General features: G+C 41.7%; 3 protein-coding genes across 4 annotated transcripts in view; all 3 read right to left on the bottom strand.

The window, feature by feature from the left end:
• LOC133576895 (protocadherin alpha-C2-like) overlaps positions 1–21119 on the bottom strand; it is a 194096-nt gene extending 172977 nt beyond the window's left edge. The window contains exon 1 of one of the 2 annotated variants that reach the window (XM_061930281.2): positions 18346–21119. In XM_061930281.2, the coding sequence (XP_061786265.1) occupies positions 18346–20721 (2376 nt within the window). In that variant the 5' untranslated portion in view covers positions 20722–21119. Of the gene's footprint in view, positions 1–4587; positions 7033–18345 lie in introns of those variants that run through there. The other variant, XM_061930279.2, reaches the window with a different exon arrangement.
• On the bottom strand, positions 10606–13692 carry LOC133577064 (protocadherin alpha-3-like). Its single transcript, XM_061930591.1, has one exon. It carries the CDS (start codon positions 13195–13197, stop codon positions 10606–10608), a length of 2592 nt encoding a protein of 863 aa, XP_061786575.1. The 5' UTR covers positions 13198–13692.
• A 513-nt stretch (positions 21120–21632) lies between the features above and the next one.
• LOC133576818 (protocadherin alpha-6-like) lies at positions 21633–25928 on the bottom strand. The gene is made up of 2 exons (XM_061930158.1): positions 22785–25928; positions 21633–21749 (listed from the first exon to the last, which is right to left on the bottom strand). The coding sequence occupies exons 1-2, from the start codon at positions 25116–25118 to the stop codon at positions 21633–21635; spliced, it is 2451 nt and encodes an 816-aa protein (XP_061786142.1). The 5' UTR covers positions 25119–25928.
• Between the last annotated feature and the right edge of the window lie 6 nt (positions 25929–25934).

The raw sequence follows: 25934 nt of genomic DNA, 5'->3' as shown, positions 1-25934 counted from the left end.
GAGGTCATAGGTACACTTCAACTGTGAGAGACAGAATTTGAAAAAAAAATCCAGGAATTCACATTGTAGGATTTTTAAAGAATTTATTTGTAAATTATGGTGGAAAATAAGTATTTGGTCAATAACAAAAATTCAACTCAATACTTTGTTATTGCCAACAAAGGTTATATTACAGAGGTCAAACGATTACTATAGGTCTTTACCAGGTTTGCACACACAGTAGCTGGTATTTTGGCCCGTTCCTCCATGCAGATCTTCTCGAGAGCAGTGATGTTTTGGGGCTGTCGCCGAGCAACACGGACTTTCAACTCCCTCCACAGATTTTCTATGGGGTTGAGGTCTGGAGACTGGCTAGGCCACTCCAGGACTTTCAAATGCTTCTTACGGAGCCACTCCTTCGTTGCCCGGGCGGTGTGTTTGGGATCATTGTCATGCTGGAAGACCCAGCCACGTTTCATCTTCAAAGCTCTCACTGATGGAAGGAGGTTTTGGCTCAAAATCTCACGATACATGGCCCCATTCATTCTTTCCTTAACACGGATCAGTCGGCCTGTCCCCTTAGCAGAAAAACAGCCCCAAAGCATGATGTTTCCACCCCCATGCTTCACAGTAGGTATGGTGTTCTTGGGATGCAACTCAGTATTCTTCTTCCTCCAAACACGACAAGTTGAGTTTATACCAAAAAGTTCTATTTTGGTTTCATCTGACCACATGACATTCTCCCAATCCTCTGCTGTATCATCCATGTGCTCTCTGGCAAACTTCAGACGGGCCTGGACATGCACTGGCTTAAGCGGGGGGACACGTCTGGCACTGCAGGATTTGATTCCCTGTCGGCGTAGTGTGTTATTGATGGTAACCTTTGTTACTTTGGTCCCAGCTCTCTGCAGGTCATTCACCAGGTCCCCCCGTGTGGTTCTGGGATTTTTGCTCACGTTTCTCATGATCATTTTGACCCCACGGGATGAGATCTTGCGTGGAGCCCCAGATCGAGGGAGATTATCAGTGGTCTTGTATGTCTTCCATTTTCTGATAATTGCTCCCACAGTTGATTTTTTCACACCAAGCTGCTTGCCTATTGTAGATTCACTCTTCACAGTCTGGTGCAGGTCTACAATTCTTTTCCTGGTGTCCTTCGACAGCTCTTTGGTCTTGGCCATAGTGGAGTTTGGAGTCTGACTGTTTGAGGCTGTGGACAGGTGTCTTTTATACAGATAACAAGTTCAAACAGGTGCCATTAATACAGGTAACAAGTGGAGGACAGAAGAGCTTCTTAAAGAAGAAATTACAGGTCTGTGAGAGCCAGAGATCTTCCTTGTTTGAAGTGACCAAATACTTATTTTCCACCATGATTTACAAATAAATTCTTTAAAATTCCTACAATGTGAATTCCTGGATTTTTTTTTCACATTCTGTCTCTCACAGTTGAAGTGTACCTATGATGAAAATTACAGACCTCTGTCATCATTTTAAGTGGGAGAAATTGTACAATCGGTGGCTGACTAAATACTTTTTTGCCCCACTGTATATATATATATAGTATAGCAGTTGTGCACTGCACCCTCTAAAGCCCTACATGTTATTGTCACATATGCATGTACAGTAGATGGCAGTATTGTCCTGTTTAAGAGTGTCACAACATTGCTGTTTACGGCAGAAGAATTGCTTTACGGTAGACGAAAACGTGACTGCTGTTGTTGTGTGTTGTTACCGCGCTGGGAGGACGTTAATGAAACTGCCTAACAATAAACCCACATAAGAAACCAAGAACTTGCCCACGATCATTCTACAGTTCTATAACATGATTGGGCAGGCACACTATTTATATTGTGGGAAAGCGGATGTGAGGACAGGCTGGCCGCTGTCGACACGTCACTCAGGTCCGCATGGAGCTAGAGGGGGCGTGGCCTTCACCTCCGCCTGAATTTCGGGAGATTTTCGGGAGAAAATTTGTCCCGGGAGGTTTTCGGGAGAGGGGCTGAATTTCGGGAGTCTCCCGGAAAATCCGGGAGGGTTGGCAAGTATGATGTAAACCTATATATTTGTATTGACATTGAAGATACTTATTTAACTGGTTTCAACAGTTTTTTATCATATATTGTCATAACATGGACTTCCACATATGACATTATGTGAAACGTGTTCTTTGGAATGCATATTTAAATAGGTCTTACCTCCCCAGAAGAAGTGTGTCTCCTGTCAGAGTGACATCAGAGTGCTAAAAACAGGATTTTACCCAACAAAATGTTTGCTGTTCTTTCTCGCCAAAACAAAAACAAGCACAAAAAAATTTACATTGTTCCAAAAGGTGTGCAATTGTCATCATGTTTGCATTGTTTACAATGGACATTATAAAACATATTGAGGTCACAAAAGCAGGACAATTCAAGTTGATATTAAAGATCATCAAATATGCATGGCCTTTTTTTAATATTGCATTATTTTAAGGCCATATCGCGATACACGATATATATCTTGATATTTTGCCTTAGCCTTGAATGGACACTTGTATGATGATTCTATGTGTCTATATTAAAACATTCTTCTTCATACTGCATTAAGGATGTCCCGATCCAGGTTTTTGCACTTCCGATCCGATACCGATATTGTTTTTGCACTTCCGATCCGATACCGATACTGACCGATACGGATACTGACCGATACTGGCCTATCCGAGCATGTATTAAAGTTTAAAGTTATTTAGCCTACTTAGTTGTCAGAATCATGTTGAAAAGGGTTTTAGTACTCTTGATAACAACTAGCCAGCTGAATTAGGGGAGTTTGATTAATACACAATGGTTGGTAACAAGAAACTGACCTGTTTATTCAAGGATAAACACAAAATAGACAAAATTATACATGACAAACAGAAATGGCATCATTGAACTAGGGCTGGGCGATATGGCCTTTTTTTAATATTGCGATATTTTAAGGCCATATTGCGATACACAATATATATCTCGATATTTTGCCTTAGCCTTGAATGAACACTTGATGCATATAATCACAGCAGTATGATGATTCTATGTGTTTTGATTGATTGATTGAGACTTTTATTAGTAGGTTGCACAGTGAAGTACATATTCCGTACAATTGACCACTAAATCGTAACACCCGAATAAGTTTTTCAACTTGTTTAAGTCGGGGTCCACTTAAATTGATTCATGATACAGATATATACTATCAGATATATACTATCATCATAATACAGTCATCACACAAGATAATCACATTGAATTATTTACATTATTTATAATCCGGGGTGTGGAGGGGGGCGCCGGATGTAAGTGTCAAAAAGACAGCCAAAAGAGTTTGATATGAGAATAAATCTAAAGTTAAAATATAGGGTAGAAATGCATCCATTTGCAGGAAATGTAGTCTTGATTTTCAACATTTTCTTTCAAGGCTTGCATGTCTACATTCAAACATTCTTCTTCATACTGCATTAATATATGCTACTTTTAAACTTTCATGCAGAGAAGGAAATCACAACTAAAAAAATCACAAATTTTTTCATACGGTGTTGATCTGGACATTTTTGCCTCGGCATTTTGATGGTGTGGGCGTGTGGCACCGAATGGAGATAAGCGTCTCGACAGACATTACAATATTTGAACAATGATGACGAAAACTGTTTTCTATGTCGTGTCCGTGTGTCGAAAATTGTAATGCGCTTATTTTTTTATTTGATTTTGTGCGTGGCATAGATTTGCCGTGCGCAGAGGACGTTTGAGCAGGCGCGCACCTTAGCGGCTGCGCTAGCATCACAGCTAGCGTTAGCCATGCTGCTACCTCTCTGCTGGGAGAGGACGTATACGTATATGACGTGTGACGTGTGTAAGAAGTTGCGCATGCTGTCTGTGAGAAGGGGACAGAAGAAGGAGTGGGAAGAGCCTGTAGTGCAATGCCAGCAGCTAAAAGCAACTGCGTGAGAATCAATAGACCTGTGGATGTGTTGAAGGTGTGCTGGAAAATGCGGAACGGAAATAAGGAGCAGCAGAAAAGTGGAATGTATTATTTAAATATGTGCAGAGTTTTTTTTTAAACTGGATCTGGATCGGCATTTTCCCATGCCTTGCCGATACGCATTTTTTGGCAAATATCGGCGGCCGATCCGATCCAAATATCGGATCGGGACATCCCTAGAGTAGACCACAAACGAGTATGTTAAGAATCATTATTATTATTATTATTAAAAGTAATGTCAAAATATCCTCTCGTATCGTAAGCTGAGTGTATTGTCTTACCCATACCAAAAATGTATGAAAAAGTGAAAGAGGCCCTAAAAATATCCCTTAGCTCTGCAAAGAGGATTGCCCTGAATTGTGACATGTATCCCAATGTGTGGTAATATATTACAACAAAGTATATATTACTGTGACTGAAGTATTGTGATATATATTGTATCATGAACTCCTTGCCAAAAAAACAACAAGCATTCAGATTTTGCAGAAGCACACTTGTATAACATTGTTAAATAGACTTGTAAAACTAAAGAACAATCTATCAATGTAAATACAGTTCACCATCCAATTGGATAATCAAACATGTATCATGAAACATTATGAACAATATGTCAGGTCTTACCTCCCCAGAAGAAGTGTGTCTCCTGTCAGGGAGCACCAGAGTGTTGGCGTGGCTGCCCGGGACTATAGTAGAACCTATACTCATTCTGGGTCCAACTAGCATGTAGCGTTTGTCGCCTGATCTGTACTGGATGCTGTGACACAGTGTCCCATCATAATTAGCGTCTTGGAGATATTTGGAAGTGTACTCTGTGGATTTGGAGCACTGCATGGCGATCAGCACGATGATGCTGATGACAAAAAGCAGCGAGACCGAGCCCAAAGTGACGATGAGGTAAAAAGTCACATTGTCGTCCTCCTCGTCCACTTTTGCTGCTGCACGTTTGACATCAGAAGCTGCAAAAGCCTCTTTGGGCTCCACAAGTTTGACAGTCACAGTAGCTGTTGCTGACAGGGAAACGTTGCCATTGTCTTTGACCAGTATGAGCAGTCCATGCTCAGCCTCGTCCGTCTCTGTGAATGAGCGAAGTGTTCTGATCTGGCCCGTATAGCGGTCCAAAGTAAAGAGACTGTGGTCAGTGACTTGCTGCAGTGAAAACAGTAACCAGCCGTTATATCCTATATCAGCATCATAGGCTCTGACTTTAGTCACCAAGTCTCCTGCTTTCATATTGCGGGGAATCTCCTCCACACCTTCAGCAGAACCGTTGGAGCTGACTGGATACAGGATGACTGGAGCGTTGTCGTTCTGGTCCAGAATGAACACGTTCACTGTCACGTTGCTGCTCAGTGGAGGACTTCCACCGTCTGTGGCCACTACTTGGAACTGGAAACTTTTCAGTGTCTCAAAGTCAAAACTTTTTAGTGCTGATATTTGTCCATTTTCTGTGTTTATACTGAGAAATGAAGACAGTTTACTTCCTTCTCTTCCATCTCTGACAATATGATATGAAATAGCAGCATTCTCGTTCTCATCACGATCAGAAGCTTTGACAGAAAAGACAGAGGTTCCTGCATGGTTGCCCTCAGTAACATAGAAAGTATAAGGACTGGATGAAAACTCTGGACTGTTATCATTCACATCTGAAATAAAAACACTTATTGTCTTTTCAGATGAGAGTGCAGGTTGACCAGCATCTCTTGCAACTACTAAAATATCATACTTGGACATTTTCTCTCTGTCCAGAGGCGATTTAGTCACTAAAGAATACATTTTGTCTTGTAATGATGGTGACAAAACAAAAGGAACATTATCACCTATGGAACAAAACACTTTGCCATTGAGACCAGAGTCCAAGTCATTCACACTGATTAAAGCAACTGTAGTTCCAGGTCTGGAATCTTCAGGAATGGAACTGGAAAATGACGTCACTTCAATCTCAGGTGCATTGTCATTAACGTCAACTATCTTAATGATGACACTTTTTTCTGTCGTTAGAGAACCTTTATCTGATGCTTGAATTTCAATCTCATATTTGTCCTTTTCCTCATAGTCAATCATTCCTTTTACAGTAATTGCACCTGATGAATGATTAATATCAAAAAGCCTTAATATTTTGTGATTTACACTGTTGCTAAATGAATACATTACATCACCATTTGGACCTTCATCTAAATCTGTTGCATTTACTTTGACAACAGTTGTTCCGACAGGAGCATTTTCATCAAGTGTCACAGAATAAACATCTTTAGAGAAAACCGGTGCATTATCATTTACATCTAATACATGTATTAAAATATTCAGTTCACCGGTTTTTGGAGGTTTTCCTCCATCCACTGCAGTTAACACTAATGAATGACTTCCTGCTGCCTCTCTGTCCAAAGGTTTTTGCACAATCAGTATTGGCATTTTTTCATCATCTCCTTTATCTTTGATTTCCAAACGGAAATGGTCGTTAGAGCTAAGTTTATACTGCTGAACAGAAAAAAGACCACTGTCTGGATCTCTCGCAGCTTTAAGAGGAATACGCATGCCTGGCAAAACAGACTCGGGCATCTCTAACGTCTTTGTCTCCTCTGGAAAGCTGGGAGAATGATCATTAATGTCCAGGACTTCCACGGCAACATAATGCACCTCCAGTGGGTTTTCCAGCACAGTTTTCAGATTAATCAAACAAGCAGAGCTCCTCTCGCATACATCCTCCCGGTCAATTTTCCTGCTTACGTACAGAATACCGTCCATCTCTCCGAGGTGGAAAAGAGGCTGTGCAACGCTCGAAACAATCCGATACTTGCGCTCTTTCAACGTGCTCTTGTCTAATCCCAAATCCTTTGCAATATTTCCGACCACAGTTCCTTCCTTAACCTCTTCTGAAATGGAATATCTCAGCTGAGCCGAGGTGAGGCTCCACAAAAGCAGAAAAAGCACGCAGCTGACCCACCGCCTTGCCGCCCGTGTTGCGTCGCGTCTTCTTTGTTCCATGGTGTAAAACAAGCACATTCGATACCGCGTGTTGTTCACAAATTACTGCATTACAGTGCGACAAAAAAATGTGCACTCTGTCTCAAAAATGTTAAAATGCTTCACAAATGTTAAAACGTGGATAGCAATGCGTTACAAAGGCATCCAAATGCGACACTGACGGTGCGAGGCTCCAATGAAGAGGTGGAACTTGACTACACTAAAGACAATCCACACTTTGACTCATCACTGCGACACCTTGTGGTGTCATTGCTTACTACAAGTACAATGGTTTAACATGAACATGAAAAGCTTAATATGTATGTCCAAAAAACAAAACAAAAAACATGAAAACTATATCTGTAGGGACACTTTTTCTAATGTTTTAATACGCTCACAAAAATACTGCAACACAAGTTAAAATGTGTTAAGTCTAAAGCCACACGACAGTTTAATTGGGAATAACTAATGTATAAAATTAGGTAAATGGGGGGAAAACTATGTTCTACTGTATGTCTATATATATGTGTTGAAACACAGCTGAAATTATCAGCACCATGGACAGCAGTGTCAAACTACAGGAAGGACTTAAGTTCTACAATTTTTGACTTACAGTAGTTAAAGTTAAAAAGTTAAAGTACCAATGATTGTCACACACACACACTAGGTGTGGCGAACTTATTCTCTGCATTTGACCCATCACCCTTGATCACCCCCTGGGAGGTGAGGGGTGCAGTGGGCAGCAGCGGTGGCCGCGCCTGGGAATCATTGTTGGTGTTTTAACCCCCAATTCCAACCCTTGATGCTGAGTGCCAAGCAGGGAGGTAATGGGTCCCATTTTTATAGTGTTTGGTATGGGCCTATATGCACCCTTTCAAGGAAAGAAGAGCCGTCAATGTTCTTTCTACTTTCGTCAAGATGGTATAGGTATCGTATTAACTTGCTAAAGTATATCGTGACGTATTCTTGGAAGGTGGTATTGTTGTAATGCATTGGTAAAATATGTGTAAAATCATCCATCCATCCATTTTCTACCGCTTATTCCCTTTTTGGGGTCGCGGGGGGCGCTGGAGCCTATCTCAGCTACAATCGGGCGGAAGGCGGGGTACACCTTGGACAAGTCGCCACCTCATCGCAGGGCCAACACAGATAGACAGACAACATTCACACTCACATTCACACACTAGGGCCAATTTTAGTGTTGCCAATCAACCTATCCCCAGGTGCATGTTTTTGGAGGTGGGAGGAAGCCGGAGTACCCGGAGGGAACCCACACAGTCACGGGGAGAACATGCAAACTCCACACAGAAAGATCACGAGCCTGGGATTGAACCCCAGACTACTCAGCACCTTCGTATTGTGAGGCAGACACACTAACCCAGGGGTCGGCAACCTTTACAAGTCAAAGAGCCATTTTGACCTGTTTCACAAATTAAAGAAAACAATGGGAGCGGCAAAAATATTTTGAAATTTTAAATGAAATAATACTGCATACAAAGTTTTTTTTTTGCTTTGTGCTTGTATAAACTAGGGGTCTCAGACACGCTGCCCACATCTTTATATGGAATTTGATAGCTGGTGCGGCACGCGGATTTTAATCGATTGGCGCTTGACAGCGTCATGCGTACCGTGATGGTACAGCATTTAGCAACCACTACCAACAGCGTGCCTGATCAGCCTCACGATGTATGGGCTTTTGCTTGCTCACGTAGGTGACAGCAATGCATACTTGGTCAACAACCACACAGGTTACACTGACGGTGGCGGTATAAAAAAAACTTTAACACTCTTACTAATAATGTGCCACACTGTGAACCCACATCAAACAAGAATGACAAACACATTTCGGGAGAACATCTGCACCATAACACAATATAAACAGAACAGGACAAATACCCAGAATCCCATGCAGCCCTAACTCTTCCGGGATACATTATACACCCCCGCTACCAAACCCCGCCCACCTCAACTGACGCACAGAGAGAGGGGGTGCAGGGGGGGGGGGGGGGGGGGGGGTTTGGTGGTAGCAGGGGTGTATAATGTAGCCCGGAAGAGTCAGGGCTGCATGGTATTCTGGGTGTTTGTTCTGTTGTGCTTATGTTGTGTTAAGGTGCAGATGTTCTCCCGAAATGTGTTTGTCATTCTTGTTTGGTTTTGGTTCAAAGTGTGGCGCATTATTAGTAAGAGTGTTAAAGTTGTTTTATATGGCCACCGTCAGTGTAACCTGTGTGGTTGTTGAATAAGTATGCCTTGCTGTCACGTAGGTGTGCAAGCAGAGGATGTATATTGTATAACAAGTGTTGGGCTGGCACGCTGTTAATACAGATTGTAGAGGGCGCCAAATGTTGTACCATCATGGCACACCCTTATTATAGTTGTAAGGGTGATAATCGGTTAATATATATCCCGGGAGTTTTCTGCGAGAGGCACTGACATTCGGAAGTCTCACGGGAAAATTGGGGGGTTCAGCAAGTAAGCTGCTGAGCCGCATCAGAGTGATCAAAGAGCCGCATGCGGCTCCGGAGCCGCGGGTTGCCGACCCCTGGACTAACCCCTTTCCCACCGTGCTTTAAATCAATGAATCATAAAATGAATTCCACCAAACAGTGATAATTCACTATTAGTATCCATCCATTTTCTATACCGCTTTTCCTTATTTGGGTCATGGGGAAGCTGGACCCTATCCCAGCTAAATTTGGGCAAGAGGCAGGATACAACCTTGACTGGTCGCCAGCCAATCACAGGGGACATATAAACAAAACAAATGTTTACGCTCACATTCACACGTAGAAAATAAAGGATACAAATCACCCCACGGATTGTTATTCTTCAAAATCGTTCAAATAAAATGGTGTAATATATTCATATTCCAGGTATTCCTCATTAAACATCCCAGGGCACTCAATCGATCGCAACTGGACTGTTTGGTTTATCTTCATGTTCCGCCTCTCATCTGAGTATATTCATCATTTTGTGCTCATAGACATGGATTGGTCAAATCTAGTCTTAGACTTAGATTGGTCAGATCTAATAGCGGCTGGTGCCAAAACCCCAAAAATGCATACTCCAAAACCAGGAGGGTGTCCCTGGGCATGGAAGGTGCAGCCCTATCGTAGTGACAAAAACAAGTAGATGCAAAAATGCAACCGTCGCTGAAGTTTAATTTCCCCTCGTTAGTATTGAGGTATTGTGTGGCAGAACGACCAGGCCAAAATAGTCGGAACCACTCATGATAGCATTCCATTCAGTTGTAAACAAATAACACTCTGGTCACCTTAAGTGATGGGAATGTTTCTAACTCCTGTTGTTTGTTGGAGGCTAAATTGCAGAGTATTTTAGGTGTGGTTGCAATAACAGTGTTGTATGTGGGAGACAGGTAGGTAGTGTTGCATAAAACGTGTTTGTGACATGAAGCTATATGAGTTTTTCTTTCTTTTTTGTCATTAATTTTGAGAAATTTCAGTTTTTGAATCACTACCCTGCATTCCGTCTCTTAAGAACACCTATGCAGGGCACAGGGAGAACATGCAAACTCCAGACAGAGATGCCAAAATGGAGATTTAAAGCCTGTGCGGCCACATGCTGTCCACTATTTCACCATGTAGCCTCATCAGTATTGTTAAGAAATAAAAATTAAACAATTCAACATACAAGTGTGTCACAATTGAAAAGCCACACTTAATTCAAAAACTGTCTTACCTCCCCAGAAGAAGTGTGTCTCCTGTCAGGGAGCACCAGAGTGTTGGCGTGGCTGCCCGGGACTATAGTAGAACCTATACTCATTCTGGGTCCAACTAGCATGTAGCGTTTGTCTCCTGATCTGTACTGGATGCTGTGACACAGTGTCCCATCATAATTAGCGTCTTGGAGATATTTGGAAGTGTACTCTGTGGATTTGGAGCACTGCATGGCGATCAGCACAATGATGCTGATGACAAAAAGCAGCGAGACCGAGCCCAAAGTGACGATGAGGTAAAAAGTCACATTGTCGTCCTCCTCGTCCACTTTTGCTGCTGCACGTTTGACATCAGAAGCTGCAAAAGCCTCTTTGGGCTCCACAAGTTTGACGGTCACAGTAGCTGTTGCTGACAGGGAAACGTTGCCATTGTCTTTGACCAGTATGAGCAGTCCATGCTCAGCCTCGTCCGTCTCTGTGAATGAGCGAAGTGTTCTGATCTGGCCCGTATAGCGGTCCAAAGTAAAGAGACTGTGGTCAGTGACTTGCTGCAGTGAAAACAGTAACCAGCCGTTATATCCTATATCAGCATCATAGGCTCTGACTTTAGTCACCAAGTCTCCTGCTTTCATATTGCGGGGAATCTCCTCCACACCTTCAGCAGAACCGTTGGAGCTGACTGGATACAGGATGACTGGAGCGTTGTCGTTCTGATCCAGAATGAACACGTTCACTGTCACGTTGCTGCTCAGTGGAGGACGTCCACCGTCCGTGGCCACTACTTGGAACTGGAAACTTTTCAGCGTCTCAAAGTCAAAACTTTTTAGTGCTGATATTTGTCCATTTTCTGTATTTATACTTAGAAATGAAGACAGTTTACTTCCTTCTCTTCCATCCCTGACAATATGATATGAAATAGCAGCATTCTCGTTCTCATCACGATCAGAAGCTTTGACAGAAAAGACAGAGGCTCCTGCATGGTTGCCCTCAGTAACATAGAAAGTATAAGGACTGGATGAAAACTCTGGACTGTTATCATTCACATCTGAAATAAAAACACTTATTGTCTTTTCAGATGAGAGTGCAGGTTGACCAGCGTCTCTTGCAACAACTAAAATATCATATTTTGACATTTTCTCCCTGTCCAGAGGTGATTTGGTCACTAAAGAATACATTTTGTCTTGTAATGATGGTGACAAAACAAAAGGAACATCCTCACCTATGGAACAAATCACTTTGCCATTGAGACCAGAGTCCAAGTCATTCACACTGATTAAAGCAACTGTAGTTCCAGGTCTGGAATCTTCAGGAATGGAACTAGAAAATGACGTCACTTCAATCTCAGGTGCATTGTCATTAATGTCAACTATCTTAATGATGACACTTTTTTCTGTTGTCAAAGGGGCAATCGCTTTATCTGATGCTTGAATTTCTATCTCATAGTTGTTTCTGTCTTCAAAATCAATTGTTCCTTTCACAATAATATCACCTGTTTGCGGGTGTATATCAAATAAGCTCAATAGTTTATGATGCATACTTTCAGTGAATGAATAAACTAAATCTCCATTAACACCTTCATCTAAATCAGTAGCATTCACTTTTATAACAGTTGTCCCCAATGGAGCATTTTCATCAAGCATCACAGAGTAAACATCAGTTGCAAAAACAGGTGCATTATCATTAACATCTAAAACATTCACTAAAATCTTCATGTCACCCGTTTTGGGAGGTTTTCCTCCATCTAGTGCAGTCAGCACTAATGCATGACTTGCTTTTGCCTCTCTGTCTAAAGCTTTTTGCACAACTAATATGGGTATTTTGCCATCCTCTCCTTTATCTTTTATCTCCAAACGAAAGTGATCATTCTGACTGAGTTTGTACTTCTGTACAGAAAAATCTCCTCTGTCTGGATCCCGGGCGGCTTTCAGTTGAAAACGCGCTCCTGGTAACACAGACTCTGAAATATCCAACGTCTTCTCTTTCTCTGGAAATACGGGGGAGTGGTCGTTCACGTCCAGTATTTCCACACCAACGTAGTGGACCTCCAGGGGGTTTTCAAGCACTGTTTTCAGATTTATTAAACACACGCTGTTTAGCGCGCACACGTCCTCTCTGTCGAGCTTTCGGCTCACGTAGAGGAGGCCATCGTTCACATTGACATGGAAAAGAGGCTCCTCCGCGCTCGACACCACTCGGTATTTCCTCTCTTTCAACGTGCTTTTATCCAGCCCGAGATCTTTTGCGATGTTCCCCACCACAGCACCTTCGTTGACTTCCTCCAAAATGGAATAACGAATTTGCGCCGAGGACACATTCCACAAAAGCGCCATCAGCACCGCGCACCTTGCAAAGCATCGCGGTGTCATCTCCATGCGTCTCCTTTGTTCCATAATGAAGCCAGGAAACATCAGTAGTCCATCACAAAAGCAACCAGTGCCTTGCAAAAAAAAAAAAAAACATCCAATACTCCCTTTTTTGGAAGGAAAAATAACCGTTCTAGATGTTATATTTTTGATGCGTATTTTGCAGAAGCAAGAATACGTGCTGCACGGCCGTGCACTACAGCAGACTGTTGTTAAAGGGAGGTAACGCATGCATAACACCACCTTGTGTATAGCGCCCCCTGGTGTGCACAACTAACACCAAGCCGCATAACCACATAAAAAATGCTCTTTATATTATAATAACAAAGTATGTTAGTATATCCTTATATCTTGTCAAACATGTTGTGAATCAAAGTACCTACACAATAATAGAACATATATGTCAATGGCCATCTAAGACTGTCACACCAAGCATGGCTGAAGAAAAATCAATTTAAGTTAGTAGAAACATGTACTTATAGCTCATATATTATTATTTGTGAATAGAGGATACTGTAATATGTGATCAACTTTATCACCAGCACCATGGACAGCAACAAAAACCTGCTCCATGCATGTGTTTGAAGCACGACTATGAACTTATACCTAACCGTGACAAATATTCAGCGACTTATACTTTTATAATGTAACCTAGAATATGATTAAGACGACACCTGACTACCTGGTGCTTTATAACATTCAATAACTTTAAAAAGTCACATCAGTTAAAAGCCTACTGAAATGCGATTTTCTTATTCAAACGGGGATAGCAGGTCCATTCTGTGTGTCATACTTGATCATTTCGCGATATTGCCATATTTTTGCTGAAAGGATTTAGTAGAGAACATCGACGATAAAGTTCGCAACTTTTGGTCGCTGATGAAAAAAGCCTTGCCTGTACCGGAAGTAGCAGACGAGTAGCGGTTGTGGAGCTCCTCACATCTGCACATTGTTTACAATCATGGCCACCAGCAGCGAGAGCGATTCGGACCGAGAAAGCGACGATTTCCCCATTAATTTGAGCGAGGATGAAAGATTTGTGGATGAGGAAAGTGAGAGTGAAGGACTAGAGGGCAGTGGGAGCGATTCAGATAGGGAAGATGCTGTGAGAGGCGGGTGGGACCTGATATTCAGCTGGGAATGACTTAAACAGTAAATAAACACAAGACATATATATACTCTATTAGCCACAACACAACCAGGCTTATATTTAATATACCACAAATTAATCCCGCATAACAAACACCTCCCCCCTCCCGTCCATATAACCCGCCAATACAACTCAAACACCTGCACAACACACTCAATCCCACAGTCCAAAGTACCGTTCACCTCCCCAAAGTTCATACAGCACATATATTTCCCCAAAGTCCCCAAAGTTACATACGTGACATGCACATAGCGGCACGCACGTACGGGCAAGCGATCAAATTTTTGGAAGCCGCAGCTGCATGCGTACTCACGGTACCGCGTCTGCGCATCCAACTCAAAGTCCTCCTGGTAAGAGTCTCTGTTGTCCCAGATCTCTACAGGCCAATGGTAAAGCTTGACTGTCATCTTTCGGGAATGTAAACAATGAAACACCGGCTGTGTTATCCGGCAAAACAGTCAGGGGGTGCATTCTACGACGGGGGTGCGTTATCCAGCACAACACCTGCCGCAATACACCGCTTCCCACCTACAGCTTTCTTCTTTGCTGTCTCCATTGCTCATTGAACAAATTGCAAAAGATTCACCAACACAGATGTCCAGAACACTGTGGAATTTTGCGATGAAAACAGACGACTTAATTGCTGGCCACCATGCTGTCCCAAAATGTCCGCTATGTCATCATACCGAGACGTTTTCAGCAGGATATTTTGCGCGAAATTTAAAATTGAACTTTAGTTAGCTAACCCGGCCGTATTGGCATGTGTTGCAATGTTAAGATTTCATCATTGATGTATAAACTATCAAACTGCGTGGTCGGTAGTAGTGGGTTTCAGTAGGTCTTTAAGAGTTTGTTCAAGAAAGGACATACATATGAACTATGCCACCATATTTTGACATGTATAGCATTCAACACAGCAATTGCAGTACATAGAGAGCTGTATAGTCCAGTGTGTTTATGATTGATTTAGCCCAGACTGACAGTTTATGTGAACTGAGAAAACAATTTAAAAAAAACTATTGTGCAATGTCATATACTTTAAAACAGGGGTGTCAAACTCATGTTCAAGCTGTGCAACATGTCTGTCACAGAAACCCTTGGAGGGCCGCTTCATAACATTAATCAGTCTTTCCAAGATTTTGCAAACCAATTCTCGCAGCTTAAATCAACCCCCCGATCTTTGCACGGACTCACAATGTTGCCCAATCCGTGCAATTTTCCTGCACATCAGAGCGTCTTACATCTTCCCAATCAAATATGTCCTTGCAACACTCAAACGCAACTGTTTACAAATGTCCCCCTGCATCACTGAGGGCAATTTTGCCTCGACATTTGGAAAACGATGTGGCCAAATCCGATATTTTAGGACTCAACATTGACAAAAAAGGCCCATAAAAGGCCGAGTCATACCAAAGACTATACAAATGGGACCCATAACCTCCCTGCTTGGCACTCAGCACCAAGGGTTGGAATTGGGGGTTGGATCACCAAAATGATTCCTGGGTGCGGCCACAGCTGCTGCCCACTGCTCCCCTTACCTCACAGTAGGTGATCAACGGTGCAGAGAATAATTTCCCCACACCTGGTGTGTGTTTGTGACAATCATTGGCACTTTAACTTTAACTTTAAAATCCTGTAGGGGTTGATTATTACACAACTGACCCTTAATTTATCAGTTTACCAAAAACTTGTGCATGGAAAACTTGCTTTTGAATCAAAAGTTAAATAGATGTAAATATATTTTAGTTAGGCGAGTGTAGACTTTAATTTGAAAAGGGTTTTAAATTACATAAAAAAGCTTGGGATAGCGTGTTGTTTCAAATAATATTGAGGTAATACCTACAATTGCATGCATTCATTTTTTTTCTGGCAAAAATGAAATACACTAATCAGAATAAATGAAACATCCTATATGACACACATTATTTCCAGCCTTTCGCGGGACACATAATAAGAAGTGGGGGACAGATGTGGCCCCTGGATTTTCAGTTTGACACCTGTGTTTTAACATCATGTTGTTAGTTACATCTATTCTGCAAAAAATGCCAATAATAATAATAACACTACGTGAGTTGTGTGGTCCTCTGTGTTTTTAAAATGTTGATTTCTATTTACTGTTTTAATTGGTTTTACCCTTTAAAATCGTTTTTAATCACATTTATTTTATATTGTGTTTAATATCATTGTGCAGCACTTTGGAAACATGTTGTTGTTTAAATGTGCTATATAAATAAAGTGGATTGGATTGGATTAGATAATGTCAAACCAAATTATGAGGCATATTTTTGCCATGAGAACAAATGCTCATATCTTAAGATCAATGTCCATCCATCCATCCATCTTCAACCGCTTATCCGGAATCGGGTCACGGGCACAACAGCTCCAGCAGAGACCCCCAGACTTCCCTCTCCAGAGCAACATTAGCAATTTCCTCCTGGGGAATCCCGAAGCGTTCTGTCGGAGGCAGATATTTACATATATCCGATTTTAGTGTTACTTATTTTCTTTCATTGTCATATTTGAAAACAGCTCGTGTTTTCCATTTATTCTCTTTTTGTTTCTCTGCAAGTAAACTGTGTGTGTTAACCTTGAATTCTTTGGAATGTGTTTTGACTAGGGAGACGATGTGCATGTGTTTTGACTAGGGAGAGGGGAGAGGAGAGAGGGTTTTGGGGTTGGGACGAGAGACCATTTTAGCGGGGTGATCCGAATGTTCTATGCTGTTTCTGTGAAAGTATATCTGCAAAGCTTTGCAAATATATTACAAAACACCTATTCTGTCTCTGGTGGTTTTTCAACTCAGCTTTAAGTGTCGTAAAGAGCTTGGGAGCGACTTGTGACTTGAATCCCCTGAGAGGAACAACTGGTCCAAAACGCAACAGTTCCCAGGCCAGAGAGGAGATGTAATCCTCCCATCCGGTCATTGGCCTGTCGCGGGGTCTCCACCCAGTGGGACATGAAACGAGGACCTCCCTAGGGAGATGCTCGTGAGGTATCCGCACGAGATGCCCGTACCACCTAAGCTGGTTCCTTTCCAAGCGAAGGAGCAGCGGCTCTACTCTGAGTCTCTCTTTGGTGACTGAACTTCTCAACCTATCTCTAAGAGAGATGCCAGCCACCCTTCTGAGGAAACTCATTCCGGCCGCTTGTATCCGCGATCTTATTATTTCGGTCAATGAGATCAATGTAAACTAGTGATGGGTCCGGCAACACCGATGCATCGGCGCATGCGTCGAGCTCAAAGAGCAAAACCCTGTGTCGGTGCGCGTACCGCTTTTAGAAAGTCACGTGACCGATCATGAGCTGTTTTGGTCACGTGACCGATACGCGAACTGTGTCGCACTGACGCCTCCTCTGTGCCCTGTGAGCGGGTCTTTTCTACAGCCGGAGAAATAATAACTAAGAAGAGACGACTGAAGTGTTGTTTACACTCCCCGGATTGTAAATAATGTAAATAATTCAATGTATATACTCTGATGATTATCTTGTGTGATGACTGTATTATGATGTTAGTATATATCTGTATCATTAATCAATTTAAGTGGACCCCGACTTAAACAAGTTGAAAAACTTATTGGGGTGTTACCATTTAGTGGTCAATTGTACGGAATATGTACTTCACTGTGCAATCTACTAATAAAAGTCTCAATCAATCAATGAAAGAAATAATCTAAAATTGAATATGTTGGAAAAACTGTTTTTTTTTTCAATAAAAATGTGTAAAAAATTAATTTAAAAAAAATCCCAGTCTACAAGCATCCTCATTCACAACACATTCTCTTAGATTTCCATGTTATGATACATGTTCACATTTGTTATTGACTGTATCTAAAAAAGATAAAAATATATTTTTATTTAAATGAAGATATGAAATAATCCTAAATGAAATACAATGACTTGGTTTATATTATTGTATATACTAGGTCATAATTTCAGTGTCAGTTGAGTCGGTCCATAGGTTGCCTGTAGGGATTTTTAATGTCCAGCAGATGTCAGTATTTAGTGACACAGTATCGACACAGTATCAATACAGTTTTGCAATGTGTCGAAACGCTTCATGACGCCTCATCAACCCATCACTAATGTAAACTTATGTATTTGTATTGACATTGAAGATTATTTTTAACTGGTTTCAACAATATTTCATCATATATTGACATAACATGGACGTCCAAATATGACACTATGTGAAATGTGTTCTTTGGAATTCATCTTTAAATAGGTCTTACCTCCCCAGTAGAAGTGTGTCTCCTGTCAGGGAGCACCAGAGTGTTGGCGTGGCTGCCCGGGACTATAGTAGAACCTATACTCATTCTAGGTCCAACTAGCATGTAGCGTTTGTCTCCTGATCTGTACTGGATGCTGTGACACAGTGTCCCATCATAATTAGCGTCTTGGAGATATTTGGAAGTGTACTCTGTGGATTTGGAGCACTGCATGGCGATCAGCACGATGATGCTGATGACAAAAAGCAGCGAAACCGAGCCCAAAGTGACGATGAGATAAAAAGTCACATTGTCGTCCTCCTCGTCCACTTTTGCTGCTGCGCGTTTGACATCAGAAGCTGCAAAAGCCTCTTTGGGCTCCACAAGTTTGACAGTCACAGTAGCTGTTGCTGACAGGGAAACGTTGCCATTGTCTTTGACCAGTATGAGCAGTCCATGCTCAGCCTCGTCCGTCTCTGTGAATGAGCGAAGTGTTCTGATCTGGCCCGTATAGCGGTCCAAAGTAAAGAGACTGTGGTCAGTGACATGCTGCAGTGAAAACAGTAACCAGCCGTTATATCCTATATCAGCATCATAGGCTCTGACTTTAGTCACCAAGTCTCCTGCTTTCATATTGCGGGGAATCTCCTCCACACCTTTAGCAGAACCGTTGGAGCTGACTGGATACAGGATGACCGGAGCGTTGTCGTTCTGATCCAGAATGAACACGTTCACGGTCACGTTGCTGCTCAGTGGAGGACTTCCACCGTCCGTGGCGACGACTTGGAACTGGAAACTTTTCAGCGTCTCAAAGTCAAAACTTTTTAGTGCTACGACATCTCCGGTTTCGGGGTTAATATTTAGAAATGATAAAAAAGTATTGTCCCCATTTGCCTCTCTGACAATATGATACGTAATGAGATTATTGTCACCTGCATCCTGATCAGAAGCTTTTAGAGAAAACACAGAGGCTCCAGGAGAGTTGTTCTCGGTGATATAAAATTTATAAGGGCTTGATGAAAACTCTGGACTATTATCATTAACATCCGACACAACAACAGTAATTGTCTTTTCTGTCGAAAACACTGGCTCGTTTGTGTCCTTAGCAACAATGGTGACCTCATACTGAGAAACATGTTCCCGGTCCAGATGTGACTTTGTGACGACAGCGTACATGTTCTCTTGTAAAGATGGCGATAAAGTAAAGGGAACGTCTTGTTTAATGGCACAAAGCACTTTACCGTTTATTCCAGAGTCTAAGTCACTGACACTAATTAGGGCCACGGTGGTTCCTACCTTTGCATCCTCCTTAATGGAGTTAGAAAATGAGGTCACTTCTATCTCAGGGGCGTTATCATTAACGTCAATAATATTTATAATAACACTCTTGTCTGCTGTTAGAGGTACATGTCCCTTATCTGACGCTTGTATATCAATGTCATAGCTTTTACTTTTTTCATAATCAATGTGGCCTGTCACGTGAATTTCACCTGTATTTGGGTTTATACTGAAAATATCTTTCACTTTTAAATCAACCTCCTTACCGAAAGAATACACTATTTCACCATTTGCACCTAGGTCCAAATCCGTGGCGTTCACCTGGATAACAAACGTGCCCACGGCCACGTTTTCGTTCAGAGAGACGGAATAAACCTCCTTGTCAAACACTGGAGAATTATCGTTCACGTCGAGGACATCCACGGTTATTTCTATGGAGCCTGATTTAGCGGGCTTCCCCCCGTCTATTGCGGTGAGGCGGAGCCGGTGTCTCCCGCTCGCCTCTCGGTCTAATTGCTTAAGCAGCACCAAAAATGGCACTTTCCGATCCTCCCCTCTGTCCTTCACGTCGATGCGAAAATGTTCATTATGGCTGAGTTTATATTGCTGGATGGAGAGCTGGCCCACGTCGGGGTCCCGCGCTGCCTGCAGCTGGAAGCGCGCACCCGGCAAAGCGGACTCGGATATTTCAAGCCTTTGTTCCTTTTCTGGGAAAACAGGCGAGTGGTCGTTGATGTCTAATATTTCCACAGTGACGTAATGCACCTCCAGTGGGTTTTCCAGCACGGATTTGAGCTTGATCACACACGGGCTGACGCGTTCACACACCTCCTCCCGGTCCACCCTCCGCGCCACGGACAAGACGCCGTCCTCCTGGTTCACCTCCAAAATGGGCTCCGCGCTGCCGGCCACGATGCGGTATCCCCGCCCTTTAAGTAAGCTCTTATCCAGCCCCAGGTCCTTCGCCACGTTACCGACAACGGTCCCCTCCTGGACCTCCTCAGATATGGAATATCGAAGCTGCGCAGAAACCGCATTCCATAAAGTAAGCAACAGCAAAGCAAACCACCAGCGTCGCGCCCATCGCCTTTGTTCTGTGCCTTGAAAATGACGAATAATCATCCTCTCAATTTGCAATATCCTGCAAAAAGCGTGTGCGTTCTGATGCTTGATGATCCCCAAAAATATGATTTATAGGAAAGGCTAAGGATAAGAAAGCATCCGCTGTCAATGACGCTACAGTATCCAGTAAGCTCTGGTGAAAGAACAAAATCGAGGAGGTATGTGAGGGAAATAAACCTAAAGGCGCAGACACTGGGAAAAATCAGACTACACCGACCCCTAGTGTTGAAAATACGTAAAAACACTAAGTTTACAGATCTAAAATCATATTTCACAGGTAATCTAAACATGTTTGCTTATACAAAAGCGTTATTTTCTATAAGAAGCACTTTGAAATAACATAATTACACAACATACAAGCCATGTAATTGTCTTAAATAAGAGCACATTGGCATAGAATATTGCCACACAAAAAACAAAATGTGTATGTTCCTATGCAATATATTTCAAGAAAACCTTTGAAGGTAAACAACGTGTTAGTATAGAAAATGTGTGTTCAGTACCAAGGAGAGCGACAGCCACATATATTTCCACAGTCAAGATAAAGCAATTAAAATCTCTTCTGTCAAGAAAACTGTTTTACCTCTTCAAAATAAACTATCCAAATACATACAATATGACCTGATTTAATAAAGTTTTGTGTGTATTAAAATACAAGTGCAAACCTGAGAGCTCATACACGGCTGAACGTAAGCGCAAAAGACTGTGGGCGCGGGCTACTAAAGGCGTGTGCGTATTAAAAGATGTGCAAACTTGATAGCAGACGCAACGCTGCTATATTAAACTTGTGCGCATATGATTGAGTCTTTCTTGAGCAGAATAAGGAGTGCAATCCGTTTAGTGTGTCTCTCTTTATGTACAGTATATGATGATGATTAGCATATTTGGCAGCCTATGTTGTATGTCTACATTTAGCATGTAAGTACGTGCAAACTGGCACAGTTACACACAAATGGCCGTGAGAAAGGAGAAGATAGCGTTGCAAAGACAGACGATTGAGAGATAATATTCAGTTTTTGTGAGTTTCGAAATATTTGGACTGTCAAAAATAGAAATATTAAACGTATCATGTATTCAGCAATGGCTTTTCATGAATGTAAAGCTGCTGAATGACTTGAGAAATGATTACAACTAATTAAAATGATTCATTATGGTGTCTGCTAGCATGTTTTAATGGTGTTTGTTTTTTCATACAGGAGATATCGATCCATTCAATTTCTACCGCTTGTCCCTATCGGGGTCGAGGGTGGTCGCTGGAGCCTATCTCAGCTGCATTCGGGGGGAAGGCGGGGTATACTATAATAATATATTTCCTATGAAAAATGGTATACAATAGAACTTTTCTCAGGGATGGAACATTCCAGACACACCTTTTACAAAACTGAAGTGCCTCCACAGCACCTTTACCATGCTAAAAATAGGTGTTGTTATTTAGATCACGCTTCATTAAGCCCACACATGTCAACAGAAGACAAAACGCTACAGGTAAGGGCATATGCTATATATGTAAAAAAAAAAAAAAAAAAAAAAGAGTCTCCATGTTGAAGGGTATATAAAAAATAAAAAATCCCAATTTATATCGGTCATTCTGCACCACCTATGCACTTGTTATCAATGTTAGTAATGTCATTTTAGTAGATCACCCACAACACGCCCTCTAATAGAAAATACAATGTTATAGTTTGCACACACGATTTAGCATGTATCATTTAAAATATTGATCATGTCCTTGGTGCTTTACCTCTCGATAAAAATGTTGTACACACGTTTAAAAACAAAACAAAAGTGCTTTAACTTACTGTGACCATGTGGTTTAACAAAGTTATTTTCATCAGCTATCATCTACAAACTGTAAAAAGAACAGCAAAATAATATAAAAAGTAAATTAATCAATTAATCAAAGTTTAGTTATATAGCCTTAAATCACGAGTGTCTCAAAAGGCTGCACAAGCCACAACAACATCCGACATCCGACAAATTAAGCTCAAAGAAAGCCACATGCAATACACACAGGTCTGTAAGAAGTCTGTTTGTAAAAGTCTTACCTCCCCAGAAGAAGTGTGTCTCCTGTCAGGGAGCACCAGAGTGTTGGCGTGGCTGCCCGGGACTATAGTAGAACCTATACTCATTCTGGGTCCAACTAACATGTAGCGTTTGTCTCCTGATCTGTACTGGATGCTGTGACACAGTGTCCCATCATAATTAGCGTCTTGGAGATATTTGGAAGTGTACTCTGTGGATTTGGAGCACTGCATGGCGATCAGCACGATGATGCTGATGACAAAAAGCAGCGAGACCGAGCCCAAAGTGACGATGAGGTAAAAAGTCACATTGTCGTCCTCCTCGTCCACTTTTGCTGCTGCACGTTTGACATCAGAAGCTGCAAAAGCCTCTTTGGGCTCCACAAGTTTGACAGTCACAGTAGCTGTTGCTGACAGGGAAATGTTGCCATTGTCTTTGACCAGTATGAGCAGTCCATGCTCAGCCTCGTCCGTCTCTGTGAATGAGCGAAGTGTTCTGATCTGGCCCGTATAGCGGTCCAAAGTAAAGAGACTGTGGTCAGTGACTTGCTGCAGTGAAAACAGTAACCAGCCGTTATATCCTATATCAGCATCATAGGCTCTGACTTTAGTCACCAAGTCTCCCGCTTTCATATTGCGGGGAATCTCCTCCACACCTTCAGCAGAACCGTTGGAGCTGACTGGATACAGGATGACTGGAGCGTTGTCGTTCCGATCCAGAATGAACACGTTCACTGTCACGTTGCTGCTCAGTGGAGGACTTCCACCGTCTGTGGCCACTACTTGGAACTGGAAACTTTTCAGCGTCTCAAAGTCAAAACTTTTGAGTGCTGATATTTGTCCATTTTCTGTGTTTATACTGAGAAATGAAGACAGTTTACTTCCTTCTCTTCCATCCCTGACAATATGATATGAAATAGCAGCATTGTCGTTCTCATCACGATCAGAAGCTTTGACAGAAAAGACAGAGGCCCCCGCATCGTTGCCCTCAGTAACATAGAAAGTATAAGGACTGGATGAAAACTCTGGACTGTTATCATTCACATCTGAAATAAAAACACTTATTGTCTTTTCAGATGAGAGTGCAGGTTGACCAGCATCTCTTGCAACTACTGAAATATCATACTTGGATATTTTCTCTCTGTCCAGAGGTGATTTGGTCACTAACGAATACATTTTGTCTTGTAATGATGGTGACAAAGCAAAAGGAACATCCTCACCTATAGAACAAATCACTTTGCCATTGAGACCAGAGTCCAAGTCATTCACACTGATTAAAGCAACTGTAGTTCCAGGTTTGGAATCTTCTGGAATGGAACTAGAAAATGACGTCACTTCAATCTCAGGATCATTGTCATTAATGTCAACTATCTTGATAATGACACTTTTTTCTGTTGTTAGGGGCACAAAACCTTTATCTGATGCTTGAATTTCAATTTCAAACATGTCATTTTCTTCATAGTCAATAGGGCCCTTCACAACAATGTCACCAGTATTTTTATTAATATCAAATAATTGCACAAGTTTTTCATTTGTACTTTTGCCGAAAGAATAAACTACATCTCCATTAGGACCTTCATCTAAATCAGTTGCATTCACTTGAATGACAGTTGTTCCTATTGGAGCATTTTCATCAAGCATCACTGAGTAAACATCTTTAGAGAAAACAGGTGCATTATCATTAACGTCTAACACATTTATTAATATATTCATGTCACCTATTTTGGGAGGTTTGCCTCCATCAAGAGCTGTCAAAACTAGTGAAATATGTCCTGTTGTCTCCCTGTCTAAAGATTTTTTAACAACCAGTATAGGGATTTTTCCCTCTTTTCCTTTATCTTTAACTTCTAAACGAATATATTCATTGTCACTAAGTTTGTAATGCTGAACAGAAAACTGACCACTATCTGCATCCTGAGAAGCCTTAAGCTGAAATCTTGCTCCAGGCAATACTGATTCATAAATATCCAGCATTGTCTCCTCCTCTGAGAAATTAGGAGAATGATCATTTATATCCACTACTTCCACTCCAACATAATGCACCTCCAGTGGGTTTTCCAACACAGTTTTCAGATTCATCACACACGTACTGCTTTGTGGACACTCCTTTTCTCTGTCTATCTTCCTGCTGACATAAAGGATGCCATCGGTCTGACTCACATAGAAAAGAGGCTCAGCAGTGCTGGAAACAATCCGATACCTGCGCTCTTTCAGTGTATTTCTATCCAATCCAAGGTCTTTTGCAGCATTCCCGACCACAGTTCCTTCATTCACCTCCTCCGGGATGGAGTATCTTAATTGTGCTGAAGTCACGCTGCACAAAAGCACCGCAGCCACGACGCCGAGCAAACACCGTATCGCCCTTCTTTGTTCCATGGTGATACGAAAAAAACGATCACTCCTCCATTCTAAGAACAACGGTGCTTGTAAAAACTAAATCCAAACGTGAAGTCAAATGAAAATATTCCTCTAATAAGCCATTGAGTGATACAATAGACACAACACAGACACGACGATCGTGTCAGCGCGAATGTCATCAAGGGGTGGGAAGAACAAGCCGCTGATTATATGACGTCACATCATCATTGAATTTGTGCGTGTATTTACGTTGACCCCTAGCGACCAAACATCATATTGCAGAACAGGCCTGGAGACAACTTGTATTTAAAGACACAACAAAGTTCTGACTTACATTCAATTCTTACAAAAGCCAACATTATCCTTTAATGTAAACATAAAACAACATATTTATTTGAAGAATTAAAGCGGAAAATATGTCAGATCCCCTCTCATGAATGTGCATGAATATGGTGAAAAGAAACTGCTTGAAACATGCAGTTCTTCTATGAAAATAAATCAGCCTGCAAAGTCCATCTACTGAACTATGCACCAGATAAACTGACTAAAGCTGCCAAACAATGTTAGCATCCATGAATAAATTATAAGGCAGATGTACCATAAATACTCAGTAATCTCTATGCACTTTCATTTCTTTGTATTTGTCTGATTTGAGTCATATCGCACAGAGGGTGTGAGATTGATATTGTTCCGCATTATGGACAGTAGTAAGGGTCTAAATTCTTGACATGTATAGTTTCAAAAGTTCCCCTCCTTTAAAACATAAACGAGAGATTTAAATTTAAAGCTAGTTCGAAATAACAAGCAAATTTCCTTTGACACAAAAAACATCTA

Source organism: Nerophis lumbriciformis, linkage group LG36, assembly GCF_033978685.3.
Source record: "Nerophis lumbriciformis linkage group LG36, RoL_Nlum_v2.1, whole genome shotgun sequence".
Classification (NCBI taxonomy): Eukaryota; Metazoa; Chordata; class Actinopteri; order Syngnathiformes; family Syngnathidae; genus Nerophis; species Nerophis lumbriciformis.
Note: the sequence above shows the minus strand (reverse complement) of the source record. Positions and strands in the feature narration are given on the sequence as shown.